Source organism: Cryptomeria japonica, chromosome 1 (assembly GCF_030272615.1).
Source record: "Cryptomeria japonica chromosome 1, Sugi_1.0, whole genome shotgun sequence".
In the NCBI taxonomy this organism is placed as follows: domain Eukaryota; kingdom Viridiplantae; phylum Streptophyta; class Pinopsida; order Cupressales; family Cupressaceae; genus Cryptomeria; species Cryptomeria japonica.
Genome location: NC_081405.1, coordinates 537,590,417 through 537,609,362, shown reverse-complemented (window position 1 = coordinate 537,609,362; position 18,946 = coordinate 537,590,417). Strand labels below are relative to the sequence as shown.

General features: G+C 36.2%; 1 protein-coding gene across 1 annotated transcript; it reads left to right on the top strand.

Moving 5' to 3' along the window:
- The first annotated feature begins 254 nt into the window (after window positions 1–254).
- On the top strand, window positions 255–18,064 carry LOC131044973 (protein PHOSPHATE STARVATION RESPONSE 1). The gene is made up of 8 exons (XM_057978470.2): window positions 255–483; window positions 1,569–1,795; window positions 6,300–6,376; window positions 6,490–6,532; window positions 6,770–6,827; window positions 12,085–12,154; window positions 16,526–17,363; window positions 17,539–18,064. The coding sequence occupies exons 2-8, from the start codon at window positions 1,579–1,581 to the stop codon at window positions 17,577–17,579; spliced, it is 1,344 nt and encodes a 447-aa protein (XP_057834453.2). The 5' UTR covers window positions 255–483; window positions 1,569–1,578; the 3' UTR covers window positions 17,580–18,064.
- Window positions 18,065–18,946: the final 882 nt, after the last annotated feature.

Sequence of the window (18,946 nt, the reverse complement as noted above, 5' to 3'; positions counted from 1 at the left end):
AGTTAAGGGAATTAAAAATTGGAGCTCAAACAAAAACCTTACATATTAATAAAAATAAATAGTAATTAAAAAACCCTTACATGTTAAGCATCACAAAAGGACAAAACCAAACAAGATTCTATGGAATATGCCGAACAAACGCTAGATGGCCATTTCGCCAACTTATACCATCCCAACAACCATTGAACCAACCAGGAAGGTACACGTGTACTCACCATTTATTTTAATAAAAAAATGTATGTTTGACCTAGAGTAACACAAGCCTAACCAGAGTTAAAGGTGAACCGGGGAATCTTGCCGATTCCAAGCGTTTTAACTCACACGTTGTAACCTCCGTCTGACCAGGGTTAAGCCAGGCCGGGTTGAATCTCTCGGATTTTGCGCATTCTTTGACATCCATAAAATCATATTTAGAAAGGGATGCGAGAAAATAGCGTACGATGATCAGTAATCGGAGACCCCTTCCAGAAGCAATTCATAAAGGTAAGTGATCTCAGAGCCGAGGGCCTCAGTTTATCTAAATTCAGTGCACTTTTCTGTACATTTTGATGGGTTTAAGGCCTTGAGTAGTCCATGGATTGTATAAAATTATGTTATGTGTCTGGTTTTAGTTTTAGCGGTTTGAAATGGTCCGTTCACGTACGGCATTTATGCCTAGCTGTCTTTTACTGGTCTTTGTGGTTTTTGGCTAGGTGGGGTTGAGAGCTTTAAATTCTAGGGTTTCTTGGACAATTAATGAGTTTCTTAAGCAAAAGCAGTGTATTTTTTTTTCTGCTGCTTATGTTGAATGCAGTATTTGCGGGCTACGAGACGAGTAACCCTGTGTTTGATATATAGTCGTATTTAGTTTGAATGCCCACTAAAACCCTTAATATTGTTTCTGGTAGAGCTTTAGTTTATAGACCTGTGCTGTTAAGTGGAAATGTGTGTTATTTGTAAGAGTGGTTCCGGAGCTGGCAATTATGCCGAAGTCCACTCTTAGTTGAGCTTTAAGACCACATGTTAACAAAGACACCTAATAGTGTTTTAAAGCTTCCATAATCCATGGCAAATAGAAAGAATGCATCTCAGCTTCTGGAGAACTCATGATTGATTCGGGGCTTACTATCACACTAAGAGATCCATCATCTGGATGAAGATAAACTTTCTGTCACTGGTTATCTAGAAGAATTCATTTCGATCCCTTTATTTGTTTCACTTTGGCACTTAGGTGCCAAGGTTGGATTTTGCTTCATCTTCTTTCTTGTTCTTCCGTTTCTTGACAAGGAGTTTAGGTCCAAACATTGGCTTGCACTCAAAACTTGTAAGTCATGAGCCAGATAGGACTCAAAACCAAAACTTTTTATCAGCACCGTTGGGTGCTCTACCAGAAAAGGAGAGACAGACTTTATTCTTCTCCTATCTAAAGGCTACTTTGCACAGGTTTATAACTTAGAACAACTGTGGTATGATTAAGAAAATATTCACTGTTTTCTCCTATCTTTTGTTTATGCTCTATCACATGTCATAAAGAACTCTCCAATGTTTCTTGCCGTTTAACAAACTTTGCCCTAACTCATATTTTGCAGTCCGTTCAAGATGTACAGTGCAAGGAAATATCCAGCAGTTAGTTTGATGCCCCCCAGGTCCCAAGGTCCTGATCAGCATGAAAGAGGTTTAGTACCAGTGGGCTCAAACAATGCAATGAATAGTTCTGTTACTTCTGGAATGGCATCATCAAAGCAACGCTTGCGGTGGACTCCTGAATTACATGAGCGCTTTGTGGACGCTGTTGCAGAACTTGGTGGACCAGATAGTGGGTATTTGTGACCCTGTCATTATTGTTGTAATGTGTTTTGTATGGAGAACGTTTCATTGTTTTTTTTGGAAAATTACTTCTAAGAGCAGATATTCAATATTCATGACAATTCAGATATATTTGTTATACCTTTGTATTAGAATACGGCATAGCTACTGTGTTCAATCAATTTCTCTAGACTGTTTTAACTTATTTTGGCATCTGTTGAATGTCCACTAAAATTCATTGCTTACATTAACATATTTATGCCCTACTAATTTTCCTCTCTCTAATTTACTAGCTGTGCATGTCAAACATGTCATCCATTTTATATGATGGAGGTCTGGACCACTATTTTCGATATTCAAGGTCTATAGTTGTAATTTTTTACATTGGTCAATGTTAACTTTTAAGGAGTAGAAGCCATCTTAACTGAAATTTAAAGGATTTATTTTGAAGACGATCCATTGCTAGTTATGAGAAATACAAGTTACTCATAGATTCAAAAACTGCTAAAAAGTATACCATCTATTTTGGATCTGATCATCTGAGTAATAATAGGCAAGTGCACCAACAAAAGAAGAAATATTAAATAGTCGGAACTTGTATATCTTGGGGCCTAGACATCCATCTCAGATGTCCAGAAAATTCTCGGGATTGGATGAGCCTGCCTCAACTCCCTCTGACTTCCTCCTTAAACAGAACCTGGACATCCCTAGAGAGGGAACATTCAAGGGGCATTGATCTGTAGACTATGATGAAGGTTCCATTTGATAGCTCATCAATTATGGATTCAATTTAGAGGACAACAAAGACTGAAGTGAACTGAGCAAGAATTAGCAACAACTGAGAGAAACAAGTATGTGACCATGAAAGTAAAATACAGATATACCCTGGAGAAACCCATTAATGGTTGAAAACTCCAGCAAATGCGAGTAATTTCTCCTTAAACTATTCCAAATGGCAATAAAAGATCCACTTCTCTTGAGCTTGAACCATCTCTAGTATTCGCTCTGATGACCCTTAAGAATTCTCACAAGCCACGGCCCTGCTACTTGCCTTTGCAATAGTCACCTTTTTGAAACCTAGAAACATGCATAAAATGCTATCTAAATTTCTTTTCATGCCCGCTGAATGCATAAAAATAATCCACTTGTGTTTGCAATGTCTGTATATAACAGTACAATGCAGTAGAAAGCCAAAAAGATTGTGAGAACAAAATTTGGAATCCCATGTGATGCCTATTTGTTTCTATGTGAAATTGTCATTTACTAGTTTCTACAGAAGTGGCGATCTCAAAAATGACTTGGTGATTTCAAATTTGCTGCTTGTGGCTATTAGTGAATTTGCAACAGAGACTAGAAACACTCGAATTTGTCCCTTCTTCCTTTTGCCAAAGCCTACACTTTGGTCTCCCATGCCATCTAATACACACTCCAGCATCCAAGAGCTTGTCTCTTGTTCCAAAACCTCTTCAAACATTAACATGAACTAAAAACCTAGAACCTTTTACCAATCACACCTCCCCAATTCAGAGGCTTTATGTCCCTAAAAGATAGAGAGATTTAACAGGAGAGAGAGGATGAAACCCTTTTTGATGACACACATGCCATCTCACCTTGCACTGCAAAATAAACCTTAGCCAAAATGTGGAACACTTTTGTCTCCAATTGTTTGTGGATATAATGAAGAAGTGCTTGAACATGGAGGAACTTGATCAACATTAGTTTTCTCCAAGGGAATAATCCTTATGTTTCCATTCGACATCTTCTTATGAAGATTCTGGACTTGCTATTGTAACTTGCTGTACTTTGAGTCTCATTAACCTACCTAGGCCATTTTTGGACACTAATTCTAATTTCAACTGTTCTCCTTTCACCCTTCTTTACCCAATTTATTGATGAGTTCTAGAGAGAAGCGTTATTAGTTGTCTTCTCTCCATATTATGATATTTTGATGATTTATTGATGAAGGAAGCATGAACAAACACTTGCATCTAGTGTCGAGTAGAAGAGATGTACAATATATCAACAATTTTTAAAATATGCTTTTCTAGAAAATCACTCTCAAAGTTATGGGTACAACAATAATGGTCCTTAAGGAAGGATGAAATCCACAGCTCCTCAACAGAAGAATATAATTGAATGCATAATCCTGATCTTCTGCTTCTAGGTAATATAAGATATTGATGGTCTGATATAATCTGAAAATATAATGTTATTGCTTTTGGATGTTTTAAATAAGTTGAGCAATTTGGTGTGTCATTTCACCAAGACAAGAAAATACAATGTGATAGCAGATAAAAAATATAATAAAGTAACAGAACCAGAAAAAATGCACTCAATATACCAAGAATTTAAAAAATATGCACAAACTATAAATTCTCTTTTTCTCTTCTTAAAAATTCTCAAATTTCCTTACTGTGCATTGGATTGTTTGTTGAGCACTTTCTGGGCAATCCAAAGTGTACTGATAGAACTATCTTTCTTTTTATGTAACATCTTTGTACCTGAGGAAAAAGGATGTTCTCATATGACTATTGGCTTGAAGTGACAGGGCATCTGTCCCAACCATAATTTCTGAACCTATAATTCTGCAACACTATAAGTTCATTTCCTTCTAAAATTGTGGTTAACAAAAATAACTATAATGGGAGAGAAACAATCATTGTTTACCTTCAATATCATGTTCATGTGGTTATCCATCATCTTCCTCCTTGTTGGTTGGAATGATGTTTTGCCACTCCAATTAACCATTTTTCTTTATGTAGACATTGGGCGAGTTTAATTTGTCACAGATCTCATCTTTTGTTTGGTACATAATGACAAAGCTGTATTATACTTTCAATTCTAGTTACATATTGAGTGGTGAGCCAATTTGTGAGCGATTTTTAAAATTTTCAAGTACAATGTTGTTCTAAACATACCCTTCTGTTACAACTATTTCTTGTTAAAAAATGAGTTCCAATATGCCCATAAGGGACAGGTTAGGCTCATTCTGGTGTAGTCATTAAGATTTGTCTGAGAGAAGGACAAATAAGTTTATTTGAAAATGTATAAAATAGGAAAGTTCTGATTCTTATTTTCCATTGTTGTTGAGACCTTTCTTGGCATCAAATTTTTATAGAGAAGATGAAGTGGGGGATTAACATAAAAACTGGAGGAACCAAGACGGGAGCATTTACATGCCATTTGTTACCCAGACCTTCATGCATGATAGAAAAGCAAGGCCAAAAACTTGAACAAAATATATAGAATTGATTTTTTGCTTATTCTTGCGATCAATATTTCATGTATTGTAATATTATGGGTGCAATGCTTGGTATATGTGAAGAGAATTTCCTGCTTGTTATAAAACAACCAAACTGCTGATGGTGACAGTAGACATCCAACTTGCACACCACAAACTTAAGTTAAGTTTGAGCATTACAGTCTAAGATATATAAGTATTTGGTTTGTTATTTGATGCTTTAATACGGTACGATTTTTGTGCTTCCTTGATCACAACTCACCAAGCTGTGTACCATGCAATTGCTTTGTCTGATGTTTTGGTTTTCTACATGCCAGAACAGGTGTATATTTCCAGTTTTTGTTGATCCATTCCAACTTGTTATTGGACAGGGCATTCTTTCTCTTATTTTACATTCATTACCGTATTGTTTGAATCAAATTTGAAGAATTTCCAGAAAATTTGACTGTATAAGGACAATTCATGTGGAATTGGTTATCTATGTGAATGGTATTTGTTATGTTTGATTAAGAAATAGCTGTTTTTAAAAACTTTTCACACACACAAGGTAAAGGTTGATTTGGGAACAAAGCTGGAGGATCAGAAACATCATATGCCTAAGCAATTGGAAAACTCTGAGTAGTCATGGACTATCAGAAACTTAGTGCTTATAGTAATCAACCGTTGTTTTTGGAAGTTTTTATCTTGGTACTCCATTACATGTGTAATATGTACCTGGAAAATTTGGAATTTTTTGGTTCTAATTTTTTTTTCAACCAATAATGATTTGTACAGGATTGCGTATTGTTTTTCTCTGGCAGATTTCTGAATATACACAATGATAATACAAATAAATGAATGCCAAGGCTCGAATAGGATGAGTTATGCCTCAAGCTGTTCAGAAGTTTCAAATAATTTGTTATAAGATGAAGAAGGGATCATATATAAAATAGGTTAAGTTTTACCTGAGCAGTTTATGTGCATCTTCTATATGTAGTTTGGGAACTCAAATCGACATTCATGGTCTCTGCATATCTTCATGATTTAATTAGTTCACCTTCCATTGCTTAAGCCAACATTTAATGTTATTGAGGTATTCACTGGTGGTACAAAAATGGTCTCTGCTTATGTCCCAATGTGTTTTGCAGATTTTGTATGAAATTGCTGTGATGCTTGCTAGGAAGTTTATTATTTGGAAGAAGCTGCAAAATAAATGAAATTTCTTATTACTCTATGCTGAATGTCTATACATTTGTGTGTATTATATGACACATGACAATTTTTCTTTGTGCAGGAGCAACTCCGAAAGGCGTTTTAAGAGTAATGGGTGTGCAGGGTCTTACTATCTATCATGTGAAGAGCCATTTACAGGTGTTCATTGTCTGATGCTTTAGATTTCCATAAAAATAGGTGCATTCATTTAGATTTAGAATGTATATATATATATTTTCTTTGAATTGACATCATGCTGATTTTATATGCAGAAGTATCGCCTATCCAAATACCTACCAGACTCTGGAGCCGATGGTAAATAAAGTTTACTTGTCAGCTTTTTAAGGATAATTATATGGTTTTTGTGCACAGAATTGTTCAGAGAAGCCTTTTGATTGTTTTTAGGGTATTAGCCAAAAAGGTTTTGATTGAAGGATGCATGATAAATTATATTACAAATTTAGGCTGTTGCCTGCTAGATTTTAAATGTGTTAATAGAAGACTAACTAAAAAGAGATTAACAAGTTACTGCTGTGTTTGTGTTCTGTGTAGGTGACAAATCAGAAAAGAAAGACTCTGCTGATATCCTCTCCAATTTGGATGCTGCATCGTTAGTGGTTTTCTAAACTTTTTCCTATGCTGTTTTTTTTTCAGACTTATATTGCAGATTTAAGGACACTACAGTGTGTGTGTGCCTGTGTGTGCATGCACAGGTGTCTGTGGGTGTGCATGTGTGTCAGACATCATTCTGTTTTGAATGCCGAAGTTTAGTACTCTCATGCTAAACATCTTTTAGCAGAACCCAAAATTGATCATCATAGGGAACTTTGTTTGAATACTGTAGCATTAAGTGGGGGGCTACTCTGATTAGTAAGACGATTATTGCAAGGCTTGGACAACAGTTAGGTAATTATTAAACTGTTGCCTTTTTGGCTTGTATAAATGTGCAAAGTCACAGGCTTAACAGAAACTCAGAGATAATCATTGGCATAGTTTCTCTTTCTCTCCTCCCTACTCACCACCTCTTTTCTTGCACCAAAGTAGGTTTAAATCAAACAAAAAGGAAATTCATCAGCTCTGCTGCCGCTCCCAGCCTTTGCATTTTTATTTCCCTGGTGTACAATCTCCTCTTTCATGGTCACTAATGTGCACAGATTGAGAACCAGCCATCTGTTTTGGAAGTTTATGAGGGAGGGAGAGTAGCATGGAGTTCACATGGGGAGAAGAAAGAGGGAAACTAGAACATTATGCAGAGAACTCTGTTGTCTCATCTTAATCACCTAAGAATCCATGAGAAGCATAAGAATGGATTTAGAGAACACATAAGCAGTTTTCCACTAAGTGTCAGAACAGGGGGACGGGGGAATGTAGGTATGGGTTTCAGGGACGGGGAGTATGGATCCAAATTTGGGGATGACGGGGAACAATGTGGGTTGCTGTTGCAAATATAATTAATACATGCATCCCTATGGAATACTGTGCATAAGTCTATATCGATCATATTAGCATTACAAGGAATCAGGATTGACTTGGCAAAGCAAAAGTACAAATGGGATTTGATTACTCAGGATTCAATTGGGAAACTAAAACTACTGAAAAATTAATAAATTAAGGGCCAAAAAAGTTTTTTTAATAACAAGCCAATTAAAGGGAAAAATTCAAAAAACCATTTCTTTTCCATCCAACGCTCTCCCAAAACAATCTTTATTTTTTGCTTTTCAAAACTAAAGTGGGCTGTACAGCAGTCCCTGGCAGGGTCAAGGGGCAGTGCCCAAATAAAGGTCTCCAAGGCCATTAGGACCTTCATGGCACATGCCATTTGATTGATTTTAACCAATTGTTTGTAAATCCTTCCTATCACTTTACATTGAGATTCAAATTAGTGACAATAAAAATAAAGGTTGTATGCAGTGGCCCAAATTCCTTGTATTTGTCAGCCTAGGTGAGACTCAAGTAACTCATGAGTTTCTGCAGCAGAGTTGCTCATCTTTTGTAGAAACTCATCAGTTTGATGAGTACTGACCATATGGGTACAGGTTTACAGCATGTTGGCAACAAGATGGTATCTATGGGCAAGAGGTGCATGTCAATATTACAATCTCCAACACCACCCTTAAGATTGATTGGGCCCTTTGAGTGTCAAGCTTATTTGGCCATCTTTATGTGCTGAAATACGCTTGCTTTATCTTGTGGATATAGAGGACAAAACTTGATTCTTCTTGTAGATAATAACAATTCCCACAGGAGTGGGATTTTGTCTCACGTATGAGAGAAGTTGAATCGATTGAGTGCTGGTGGTTGACTTTTGTCTCATGTATGAAAGAAGTCAATTCGCAAAATTCTGCTATTTGAAATCAGATCAGCATTATAAGTTCAACAACAATTCACACACATCCCAAGGCTAAGTAAAAGCTGATACTCAGTGTAAATAAATCCTGTATGATTGTAAAACAAAGAGTCCCATGAGCACATACCAAATGCTTAATCTCCAATCCCATCTGCTGCATTTAATGCAAATCAGTGATCACCAAACTAACTGAATCTTGTGAAAGCTTCCTTCATATTCAGACATATAAAAAACAAGGAAGAAAACTTTGATATGTATCAAAGTGGATATAAATGCATAGATCTTTGAACCAACTTTCCAATACCAACTCAATCAGAGTTGAGATGTGAAAGTTCTGACATTTGGAAGATCAATTAAAAAGCAAACCCATGATGCTCAAGTGTACATCAAATTTAGGTTGAAATGTACTGTGTCCTTAATGGATGAATAAATGAGCCCACTGTTTTTTTGCGAAATTCAACAATATGTGACCTACAAAGCAAATTCTTCTTAATTGATATTGAGGTTTTCACTCTTGCTTTGATACTATGAAGAGTTTGATAACCATATATAATACCAATAAAGTCAAAGTGATGTCGCTCAGCTCAAATTACATAAATGAGATACTCCCAAATGTACAGAAGAACACGAATAGTTATGATGATACCCTTAGGCCAAAACAATTATGTGAATATAGAAGATATGATTGGATAGAAATCCTTGATGCCTCTGTAATGTCCCCACTTTGAAATACAATTTAATGGTAAATGATAATAGTAAAATTAAAATAAAAATATAAAAGTATATAATTAAATTTTAATTAAGTTAATGAATGGTCAAAGACATGAAATGAAAAGTTGTGACTCCATCAAACATGAGATGTTAAAGGGAGAAGAGAACCTCATTTGAGGGGGATAATTTGGGAATCAGAGGTGCAGACCTAATTTAAAAATGCAGATCTGATTGTGAAAGGTTGTGTCCCTTTCAAAAAGGTAGAAATAATTAAGAGTTGCACTCTTTCAAAGGGTGCTGACGGTGAAAGGGTGTGCCTCTTGCCAAAGGGCATACATGGTGAAGAGGTGTGACCCCTCCCTCACATTGAGAGATATAAAGGAAAGGAATCCAAGGATCCAAGGAGATCACCATGGATCAGATTAAATCAGAACTGTTATTAAGTTACGGGCAGTAGCATCTTTGTTCTTGGTTGGGGATGTGCTTAATATGTATGCTTAATATATGAAACCTGATAATGTTCTTATGCAGAATTCAGTAGTGATATTAATATAGACTGCAATATGTATGACATTCATACTTAATCCATAATACATGAATCAGTTGGGAAGAAATAGACTGCACTCAGAATTACATCAACATCGCAGGCGGATCAAACTTAAAGATACCTTCAGAAAGCCACACCGAAATTGACTGATTGCTTATAACATCATCTGGGTATGCTTACCAGTGAATTCCTTATGCAGCTATAAAACACATAAAAATAGATTAATATGCAGATATATACAGAAGTTCGATCTACACTCTGGTCTAAATGAAAAAAGAATCAAAAGGGAGAATATTTTAGCATAACAGAAAACAATAAAGGGACCGGCAAACTGTTTTCCCTTTAAGAAGATAAAGGAACCCTCTCTCTAACCCTCCCTTATCATTTGAGAATAGTAATCTAAGGCAAGATTTAGGGAAATCCCAAAAGGAGACAACATTACAGCCTCTAGGCATTGAAAGCTGTGAATAAATAAAATAATCTAATCATGATTAATTTGATGAAATGGTGGGAGGTATGCCCTCTACTTGTACACCTTTACTACACATGAGAAGGGGATATGCCGACTTAATCAAGGCACATATTCCGAGATAATAAAATGTGAATCTCAGAACTTACAAATATAGGAACATTTAATGATAAATGGTAGCCTGAAGGTGTACCACATGATGGGAATGCAATGGGATCCATAGGAAAGAAGTGCAAGTCAAAATTACAGCCTCCAATCCGACCCTTAGAGCTGCTGTGTCGATTACCTTCTATCATCTTCCATCATGTCACAGGGGTATCACAGTAAGTTCCTTTTGGATACAAATGAGTACAAAAAAGAGACTCTATGTTCATCTTCAAGACTTTGGGTGATATACCCAAGGCATGTCAAACTTTATCGCTCTTATTCTTGGCATGCATCATGGATTTTTTTCATTTTAGCTTCAAGGGCATTCTAGTTTCCTTCCCAGCAACTTAGATCAGTGTTTTTTAAATCTATCTATGGGAGTTCATCAGCTTTAGGCATTAGGAGAGGTTTCATGAGGTGTAACTTTGTATTTGAGATTTATCTAGCATGGCCTCATAGCTTTAGGTATTCCCCTATGGACATTGTCAGATCCTTCATTGATCCCCTTGTGGTGGCACTGGCAGATGACAATGCCATTGGTTTTCCTTGCCCAAGCATTGTTGTCATCAATTTCTCGTTTAATTTGAGTGATTTTCCTTCATATGGCTATTTTTACTTGTTATTGGATCATATGTTTGGATTGTAGCTGCATTGAGCATAGCCTCTCTAGTTATTTTTACACTGTTTTCTTGTATTGCTACTTTTTAAAACCTAGAGTTCTTTTTAGCATCAGTCATTTGTGGTCATTAGTTTGACTTTTGCTTTTTTTTTATATTAATTAAATTCTTGGGCAACTAGTATAATTCCAGTCCTTGCGAGGTCACATAGAAGTTTGTTGTCACATGTCATCAAGGTCCTTGTTTTTCACCAGTCTCTTCAAGGTTAGATATGTGGGAAGTATTTCTTTAAATCTTAAATAGAAAGTGATGTGACCCTCATGGACAACTGCATGAAAGTGAGGCAACTATGAAGAACAGATTTCTCCATGACCTTGTGCCCAGGTTAGTTGTGTCGGCCATTTGAGAATTTGTTACCTGATTTCCAGTTGATGATTCCGCTTTGATAATTTATGTCAACACTTAGTAGAGTCTCTACCGTTAGATGCAGAGAATTTTATCATTTGTGAAAGTATTTCGAATAATGCTTTCACACGTGGAATATATTGACAAGTATAAATGACTAATTATTGTCAATGGAATAATTTAATTATCAAATAGTGTAAAATTTAATCAATGGAATAATTTAATCATCAAGACTATCTGGCAGGTGCTTCAACAATAGGCCAGAGATTTTTGAGTCGCTTCCTCTTAGCCTAGTAGTAACATGTAAAGTTAAACAATAAACTTGTAGAGAATTGTCTTTATTATTTAACACTCACGCCTACTTCTTGCCCCATTTGTTTTTTTTCCATTCTGTCCTCAAAATTCAGCTGCATTCAGCCTTAACATTCCTGTAGATTTCTCCCACATAGGTCTTCTTCATTGCAGTTTCTTCCTTATTGCTGAACTGCTGCATCACTGATCACTGGTTATACCTGCCTGTAGGTGGTTAATGTCTCTTTTTTATTCACATATATATGGTTTTCAATATTGTTTAGGGAGTTTGGTGTTGTTCTCTGTGGTAATTATATCTTCTCTTATTTTCAGGGGAATGCAAATTACAGAAGCATTGCAGATGCAGATGGAAGTACAAAAACGCCTGCACGAGCAGCTTGAGGTGGGTTTTCTACTGTAAATTATTTCTGTTCTCTATTTCATTTAATGTTCAAATGGTCTGATACAGCCTGCTTAGATGAACAAAGTAAGCGTTTGTTACGAGTGCAGAAGTTTACTGTTATCATTTTCTGAAAATACCCATTAAAGATCATATATGAGCAAAAATAAGCCTACTTATTGTCTGCTCTAAAGTTTGTGGAACACACAACATATAAATAAAATCAGCTTGACATTTTTTCAGGATCTGAGGCACCTATGTTTTGATATTCTTATTGTTCAGTTACCTACATAACTTCCTCTCCGTCAACTTTATGTTTATATGTATGCATGTATGCATGCATATATGAAACTTTGCAGTTCAAAAATCGTCTCATGTTCAAACATGTCCGATTTTAATATATGCCAATAGAAATGAAATTGAGTGAAACTATTTTAATAAATATGCAAATGATAAAATAAGTCAAATAGGGCTGAAAATTTCGTTCTCTTACAATAGAAAAGTGCTAGGGTACAACATTTTAAATTTAAGTCTAATTTTCATTTATAATCATTCAAGCATGTTATTGTCAAGTGGATTAAGTCTCAATGAAGTAGTCATTCACAGTGAAGATCAAATGTAATTATAGGTAAGTCTCTGAATTTATCGTTCTCTTAGATTCTGTGATTTGGTTGGTCTGTTTGGACTTTGGGGTTCTCCTGGGCATTCACCTCATCATGTTAATGGGGTTAGCTACCATGTTCATGACGTTGTTTGCACATAATAATTTTCTGAATTTTGTCTATACCAAATTTCACCAGGAGTAAGAACCTGATTTTGATGTTTAGAAGTGGGCAGTATGAATGGTGTTAAATAACCATTCAACCTCCTTAAATAGGGGTATAAGTAGGCATGTTGTTCAGATCCAAGGCATGTACTTCATCATGCTCATGGGGTTGGCTACCGTGTTCATGACTCTGTTTGCTCTTAATAATTTTCTTATCCTTATCCTTAACAAATTTTCAGTAGCAGGAAGAACCTGGTTACAATGTCGAGGAGTGAGCAATCTGATCCTTATCCTTAACAAATTTTCAGTAGGAGGAAGAACCTGGTTACAATGTCTAGGAGTGGGCAACCTGAAAGACGTTGGTTTACCATTCAGCCTCTTCAAATAGGGGCTTGTATAGGCATCTTCCAGTTCAGATCCAAGGAGATGCATCTTCATGGAACGTGTACAACTATAAAGCAATATTGAATAGAACACTGCAGTTTCCAGAAGTGTTTTGGAAATGAGAGCATGTGGAATTAATCTAAAACCTAACTTTGAAACAATTTTGCTTATCCTAGAATTGAGGAATGAAAGTTGTATATTTTTTTCCCAAGTCAATTAAACTTGTCCATTCTGGTATTCTTATGGATATAATAACAAACTTTCTGAGCATTTTAGCAATTATTTAATTGTTTCTGTTGTTTATTTGTTGTCATAATTGCTCAGAACTGCTACAATGCTACAGATTGACCAGTGTACAGCAAATAAAAGCACTATTTATCAGCTATGCTAGTGGTTTCTGACCATTCCAAGCCATCTCCTTGCTATTTCAGCATTTTATCAGGGAGCTGAAAACCTTTATATGCCCATTAAATTGACCTGCATATACTCTTGATTTTTTTGTGGTTCACTATAACAGGAAGAATTGCGAAGTCAACTTTCTATGTCTTTTATCACTTTTTGTGTGCTCTACACTATTAAATTATTAATCTAATGTTTTCAAGTTTGAACCTACGCAAGGGACCCATCTTGCCGTATTGGGATAATTTAATTTTCATCGGCTTGTTTTTTCAAGGCATTTTCATCTACAAATTGATAATATGCCTATGTGCTTCCTTCAGTCTATCAGGATCTCCATTAAGACAATTCAGGCTGTTTCATCAGTAATTATATTTAAGAGACAACAACATAGAAAATGATGTTAGTTTGACTTCTTTTGTATGGATTTTATATCCTAAAGTCTCTAAAACAAATATCTCCATGATCCAGCTCTCTCCTTTCATAAGTTCCATGGACATCTGCCTCCACCTCTCACATTCACATGAAAGAGATGATCAATCACAGCAGCAAAAATCCTCTGAATTAAAAATTAAAAACCTCTCTTTAACCTTGATTGACTTCAATTATATACTCTGTCGTCCTACATTGAAATACTATCTGAAGTTATTTATAGACTAGCTTTCTTTCTGATATTGCTTGAAAAATTGCATACATTATTTTTTCTTATTTTTCTCCCATTTTTAGTTGAATGTGTTTTATGTTCTTAAACCTTGTGTATTTTGTACACTACAAACATGGCTACTATGATATCAGTAAGCTTACAATGATGAATACCATGGCATTAATAAAGCTATCACTTGGATCTCATTTCCACAGCTTCACAACCTAAGATGGTTTTTTGGCGGATTATTTCTTGCATGTTGTTGATTGTGTGGTTCTATGCTCCATTTGTCTTCAGCATGACTGAAATGTGGCTTAAAATTCCATTTTATGAGGGGATAGAATGTTCTGATGAGTTAAAATTGAGACATCAACTTGTTTTGCAGGGCAGTGGGAACTGTCATGTTTGCTCTCACAAGGTCAAGATAGGGAAGCACTTTATTTTCAAGTGTTATGCAAGAGCATATTATTGATTCTACAGGGAATCTAAAGGATTCTTTACTACCTACTTTGTTATTTAAAATAGAACTGTTTTGCGACACTTTTGCCCCTTACTTTTGGGTGTTAGGGGATTTCTAGGATAACCTGAATTCTCATCTCGTCAGGTTACTTTAGGCATTGAGGATCCAAATGCTTTGTTGGTTACTAGAGTTGCATAGATTGTAATAAATGGATGAGATGAAGTCCCCCTTTGCAAATAGCTACCAGGTAATCTAAGGTTAATTCTTCCTGCATCCAGCATAAAGGCTTAGTTAGCTTCCCTTGTTGACAGTCCATAACTATGGGGGTGAAGATACACGAGTAATATTTTCTCTATGTCTAGAGTATTTCTGGTCTCGGATGTTAGGATAAGCTTTGGGAGGAGCTCCCTACTTCCTCTTAGGATAGTTCAACTGAGCCTGATGAGCACAAGCCATTCTCCTGAGGATATCATCAAGCTCTGTGTTGGCCCTTTTATTGCAATCAATGAGGATTTAATTCTTCTGCTCTTGAATTTTAATTCAAACCAGAGCCTTGATCTCCATCAGCCTTTTTCTTGGCTCTCTTGATAGTTCCTTTTGTTGAACCCACCTTTCACACAATTGATCCATGTAATATTGCTTTTATATATTTGAACTTACTAGGGTTAGTCTGTTTTGTTCTACCTTCCAACATTTAATGTCAGGAATTTTTTTGTTGTTGCTATAGAGAGCTTTTTAGTAATCCAGTTGAGCTACATTATAACTTGCTGTACTTAATGAGTCCCTTTGACATACTCGTGCATTCTTGGACATTAAAACTGGCTGATAGGTTCTGTGTATGATTTGCATCTCAAATGCTGCACTCTGAAAATCATTCTAATTTCTTATTTCCCAAATTTGTTTGGGACTTGGATATTGATATGCCGTGGGAGCTAGGCAGAATTTCTACTACATATCCACTATCTTGTAACAATATAAAGGTCATTACAACTGTCTTCCATTCTTACATGAGTGGGTGCAAAATCTGTGCTTGTGGAATTTCCACCACAGTCTGATACATAATGAGCAACTATGTCTAGCTATATTGAGTTTTTTTCAAATATCATATTGAGCATATCTTTGTAAAAGACAGTTCTAAAGCTGCTTTTACTAGCCGTTTGGTGGTTATTCAATGTGGCTGTTGAGTCTTTCCTGAGGTCATGGAACTGACCTCCTCCCTCTTCCTAAATGGACTTAACTGGGAAGCAATGGATGTTCTGTTCTGTTTGTACCTGGGGAACTTAATTGCCATTTTTAGCATAATACCAAGGTGAAGGAGCTGCAACCTTGCATTATTGCCTGTTTGACATCGATCAGATAGATTTTTACTTAAGAAAAAGTCAAGCTAGAACATAATCAGAGAAGAGCCTTGCTTTGTAGATTTGTTTATCTTCAGGGATGAGGAAAAATTTGTTTGAGGTTTGGTTGCAGCTTAATCTTCCTCATATTTGTACAGGTTGGGGTTTATTGGAAACCTTGAAGATGTGGTTAAAAAAATAAAAGAAAAATGAATGAACCATGGATTAGGTCTGAAAGTGAATTACTGTTACACCCTAGATTGGTAGCGACATGGTGTATTTTAGCTGTCTAAACTTAACATGCATTTGGTTTTTGGTGAACTGTGTTACATTATCATTGATCATAACTTTAAATTATGTCTGAATACTAATATAAAATTACATTCAGGTGCAAAGGCAATTGCAGTTGCGCATTGAGGCACAAGGGAAATATCTGCAGAAGATCATAGAAGAACAACAAAGACTAAGCGGTGCATTGAAAGATGGTACAACTTCATCAGGTTTTAGTTTGCCTGCATCTGTGATGCTATCTGAACAGGCACCTGATGCTAAAATGAATCTTTCTAGTTTGGTTCCTGGTTCAGTGGCTTCCCAAGATGGTACAGGGGCTGAAGGAACTTCCAGTTTAGTGGCAAAGCCATCTTTCAATTGCTTGTCACATGATGAATCTCAGTCACTTTCTTCACAGCAGGGTCCACCATCATCAGAATCACTTGGAGATGATGAATCATCCAGCAGGGCCAATTCACCCGAGGAAAGTCCAAGGAGTGGGCAGCCGCCACAGAAGAAACTCAGACTGGATTGTATATCAGAATCCTCAGATCAGCAGATATGCAAGCAATCTGATGAGGAGCATACTGGTTTTAATGCTGTGGAGTCTGGTCACTTTGAACATGGTGACATCAATCAAAGCCAAACTGGTGTCAATATGGCTGATGTCCTTCAGCATGCCCATTCTGGCTCAAGTTTTCAGCCCAGGGATTCCCTACCTTTTATTGTAAACACACACCAACTCCCACATTCTCATGCAGCTCCACATCTACTCTCTCTTCCTCACCCAGTAGATTCGGCTGCTGCTTTGTCTACGCCAGGAATGCCTCAGCCTCATGATCAACAATTTGCCCAGATAAACCAAGTTAGAAATAGTGATGCATTTGGTCCTGCAAAAATGCTTCAATCATCAGATGATGAATTCCGACCTGTTGACTCTGTTGCAAGAATGACAGGTCAGGCATTAACTTACATGTAGATTGGTCCCTTATTAGAATGAATTTGAATATTTTCTGGAATTCATACCCAGGCTATTCCCTTGAGTTTTTGCTCGCTGTAATCACAAAAAATTAATCATTAGAGTTTGTCAGGAAGTATTGAAGTGCAAAATAATTTGGGTTTTGGTTGCAGGTCTACAGGAAGGCAGTGTACATGATAGGAATCATGCGTAGAAATGCTTGGTGAGCCAGGAATGTTTTACCTGATCAAATTGGAATAGTTGCCACTCTGTACTCACCTAATGATGTTTGAACTTTATATAGTACACAAAACATGCCAATTGGTGAAATTAGTGTAATGTACAGTTTAGCTGCTATCAAAAGCAAAAAGTATGCAGAAGCTTCACACTGCTTTCAATATAGATTAAAACTTGTCGCTATGTAGCTATTCAAATTTAGATGGGCTGTAAATTATAATGTTGTCTTGATTAATGTTGGCGGTAATATTAGACCCTTGTTACCCAAATGGGTACATATACAAGGCAAGTCTGATTTCAAAGTTATCACGATTCCAATGAGAAGGGAATTCAGAGAAGCTGTTAGTTGTAGGGAACTTAGAGAAGCTGCTTGTCCTAGGTACCAGACCAAATGCTTGTGGCCTGGCTGTAAAGGTAATTGTAACTGCTGGATTTCATGCTTTAACCATCATTTTCCTTGAAGATCTGGTTGCTTGTCTGGTGTGCATTTCTGAATTTTTATTTTTCTAAGATTAGAATATTGTCAGGTGTTGTTTTTATAAGCTGGCTTTCTTCGATTTCAATAGCATAAGAGTTGCATTTAATATTGGGAATAAGTGGCGATTCATGTTAATGGTAAATGCTTTTTTGTTTTTGTGTCAAATGTTTTTCTCATTTTGAATTGAAGTCTTTGTTATTTAGATCGCAATCTTCAAGTATAATTATCTTCTTGTTATTTAGATGGCAAGCTTCTAAAGTTTCATCCTGAATGGCTGTGTGCAAAGCATGGACTCAATGCTAGGTCCTAGGCTGTTTGTTTGACCAAAGTTGCTTGTAGTTTGCAACTATATTTAAGTAACATGTAGGTACTTCTAGCATTTATTCGAGAATGAAAAAAATTCAAGTTTGGTCCAAAGTTCAATATTTGTCAGTCTTATGTCTCTAGATTTAAGATGGAATGCAGAATCCAGAATTCTTATAAATCTGGTGCCAAAGTCGGTCCTTATGCTCTAGCATTCCTTCACTAGTAGGATTGGGCTAGGATTCCACTTGATATGTTTCCTCTATCACGTAAATCTTATAGTCAAACTGGTTTTATAAGCTCAACTTAATATATGAAAGGAAGAAATTTGAAAGCCTAAGAGGATCGCTATAAAGCTTTTGGTAGCCCTGTCATGGTCATTGAGCCATGTTCATAGTTTCTAATCTTTTGAAACTCTGTCATGGTCGAAGTGTTGAATCATTGAGTTACGTGTATAGTTTTTAAAGCTTTTTGAACCCTGTCATGGTCAATGTACTCATTTGTCAATTCATGTTCATAGTTTTTAAAACCGTTAGCATAAGCTTTTTCAGTTAATGTACACA

Coding starts and splice junctions, on each gene's coding strand:
- LOC131044973 (XM_057978470.2), top strand. CDS start 1,579: ATGTACAGTGCAAGGAAATATCCAGCAGTTAGTTTGATGCCCCCCAGG. Junction 1,796..6,299: donor AGAACTTGGTGGACCAGATA/GTGGGTATTTGT, acceptor TTCTTTGTGCAG/GAGCAACTCCGAAAGGCGTT. Junction 6,533..6,769: donor ACCAGACTCTGGAGCCGATG/GTAAATAAAGTT, acceptor TGTTCTGTGTAG/GTGACAAATCAGAAAAGAAA.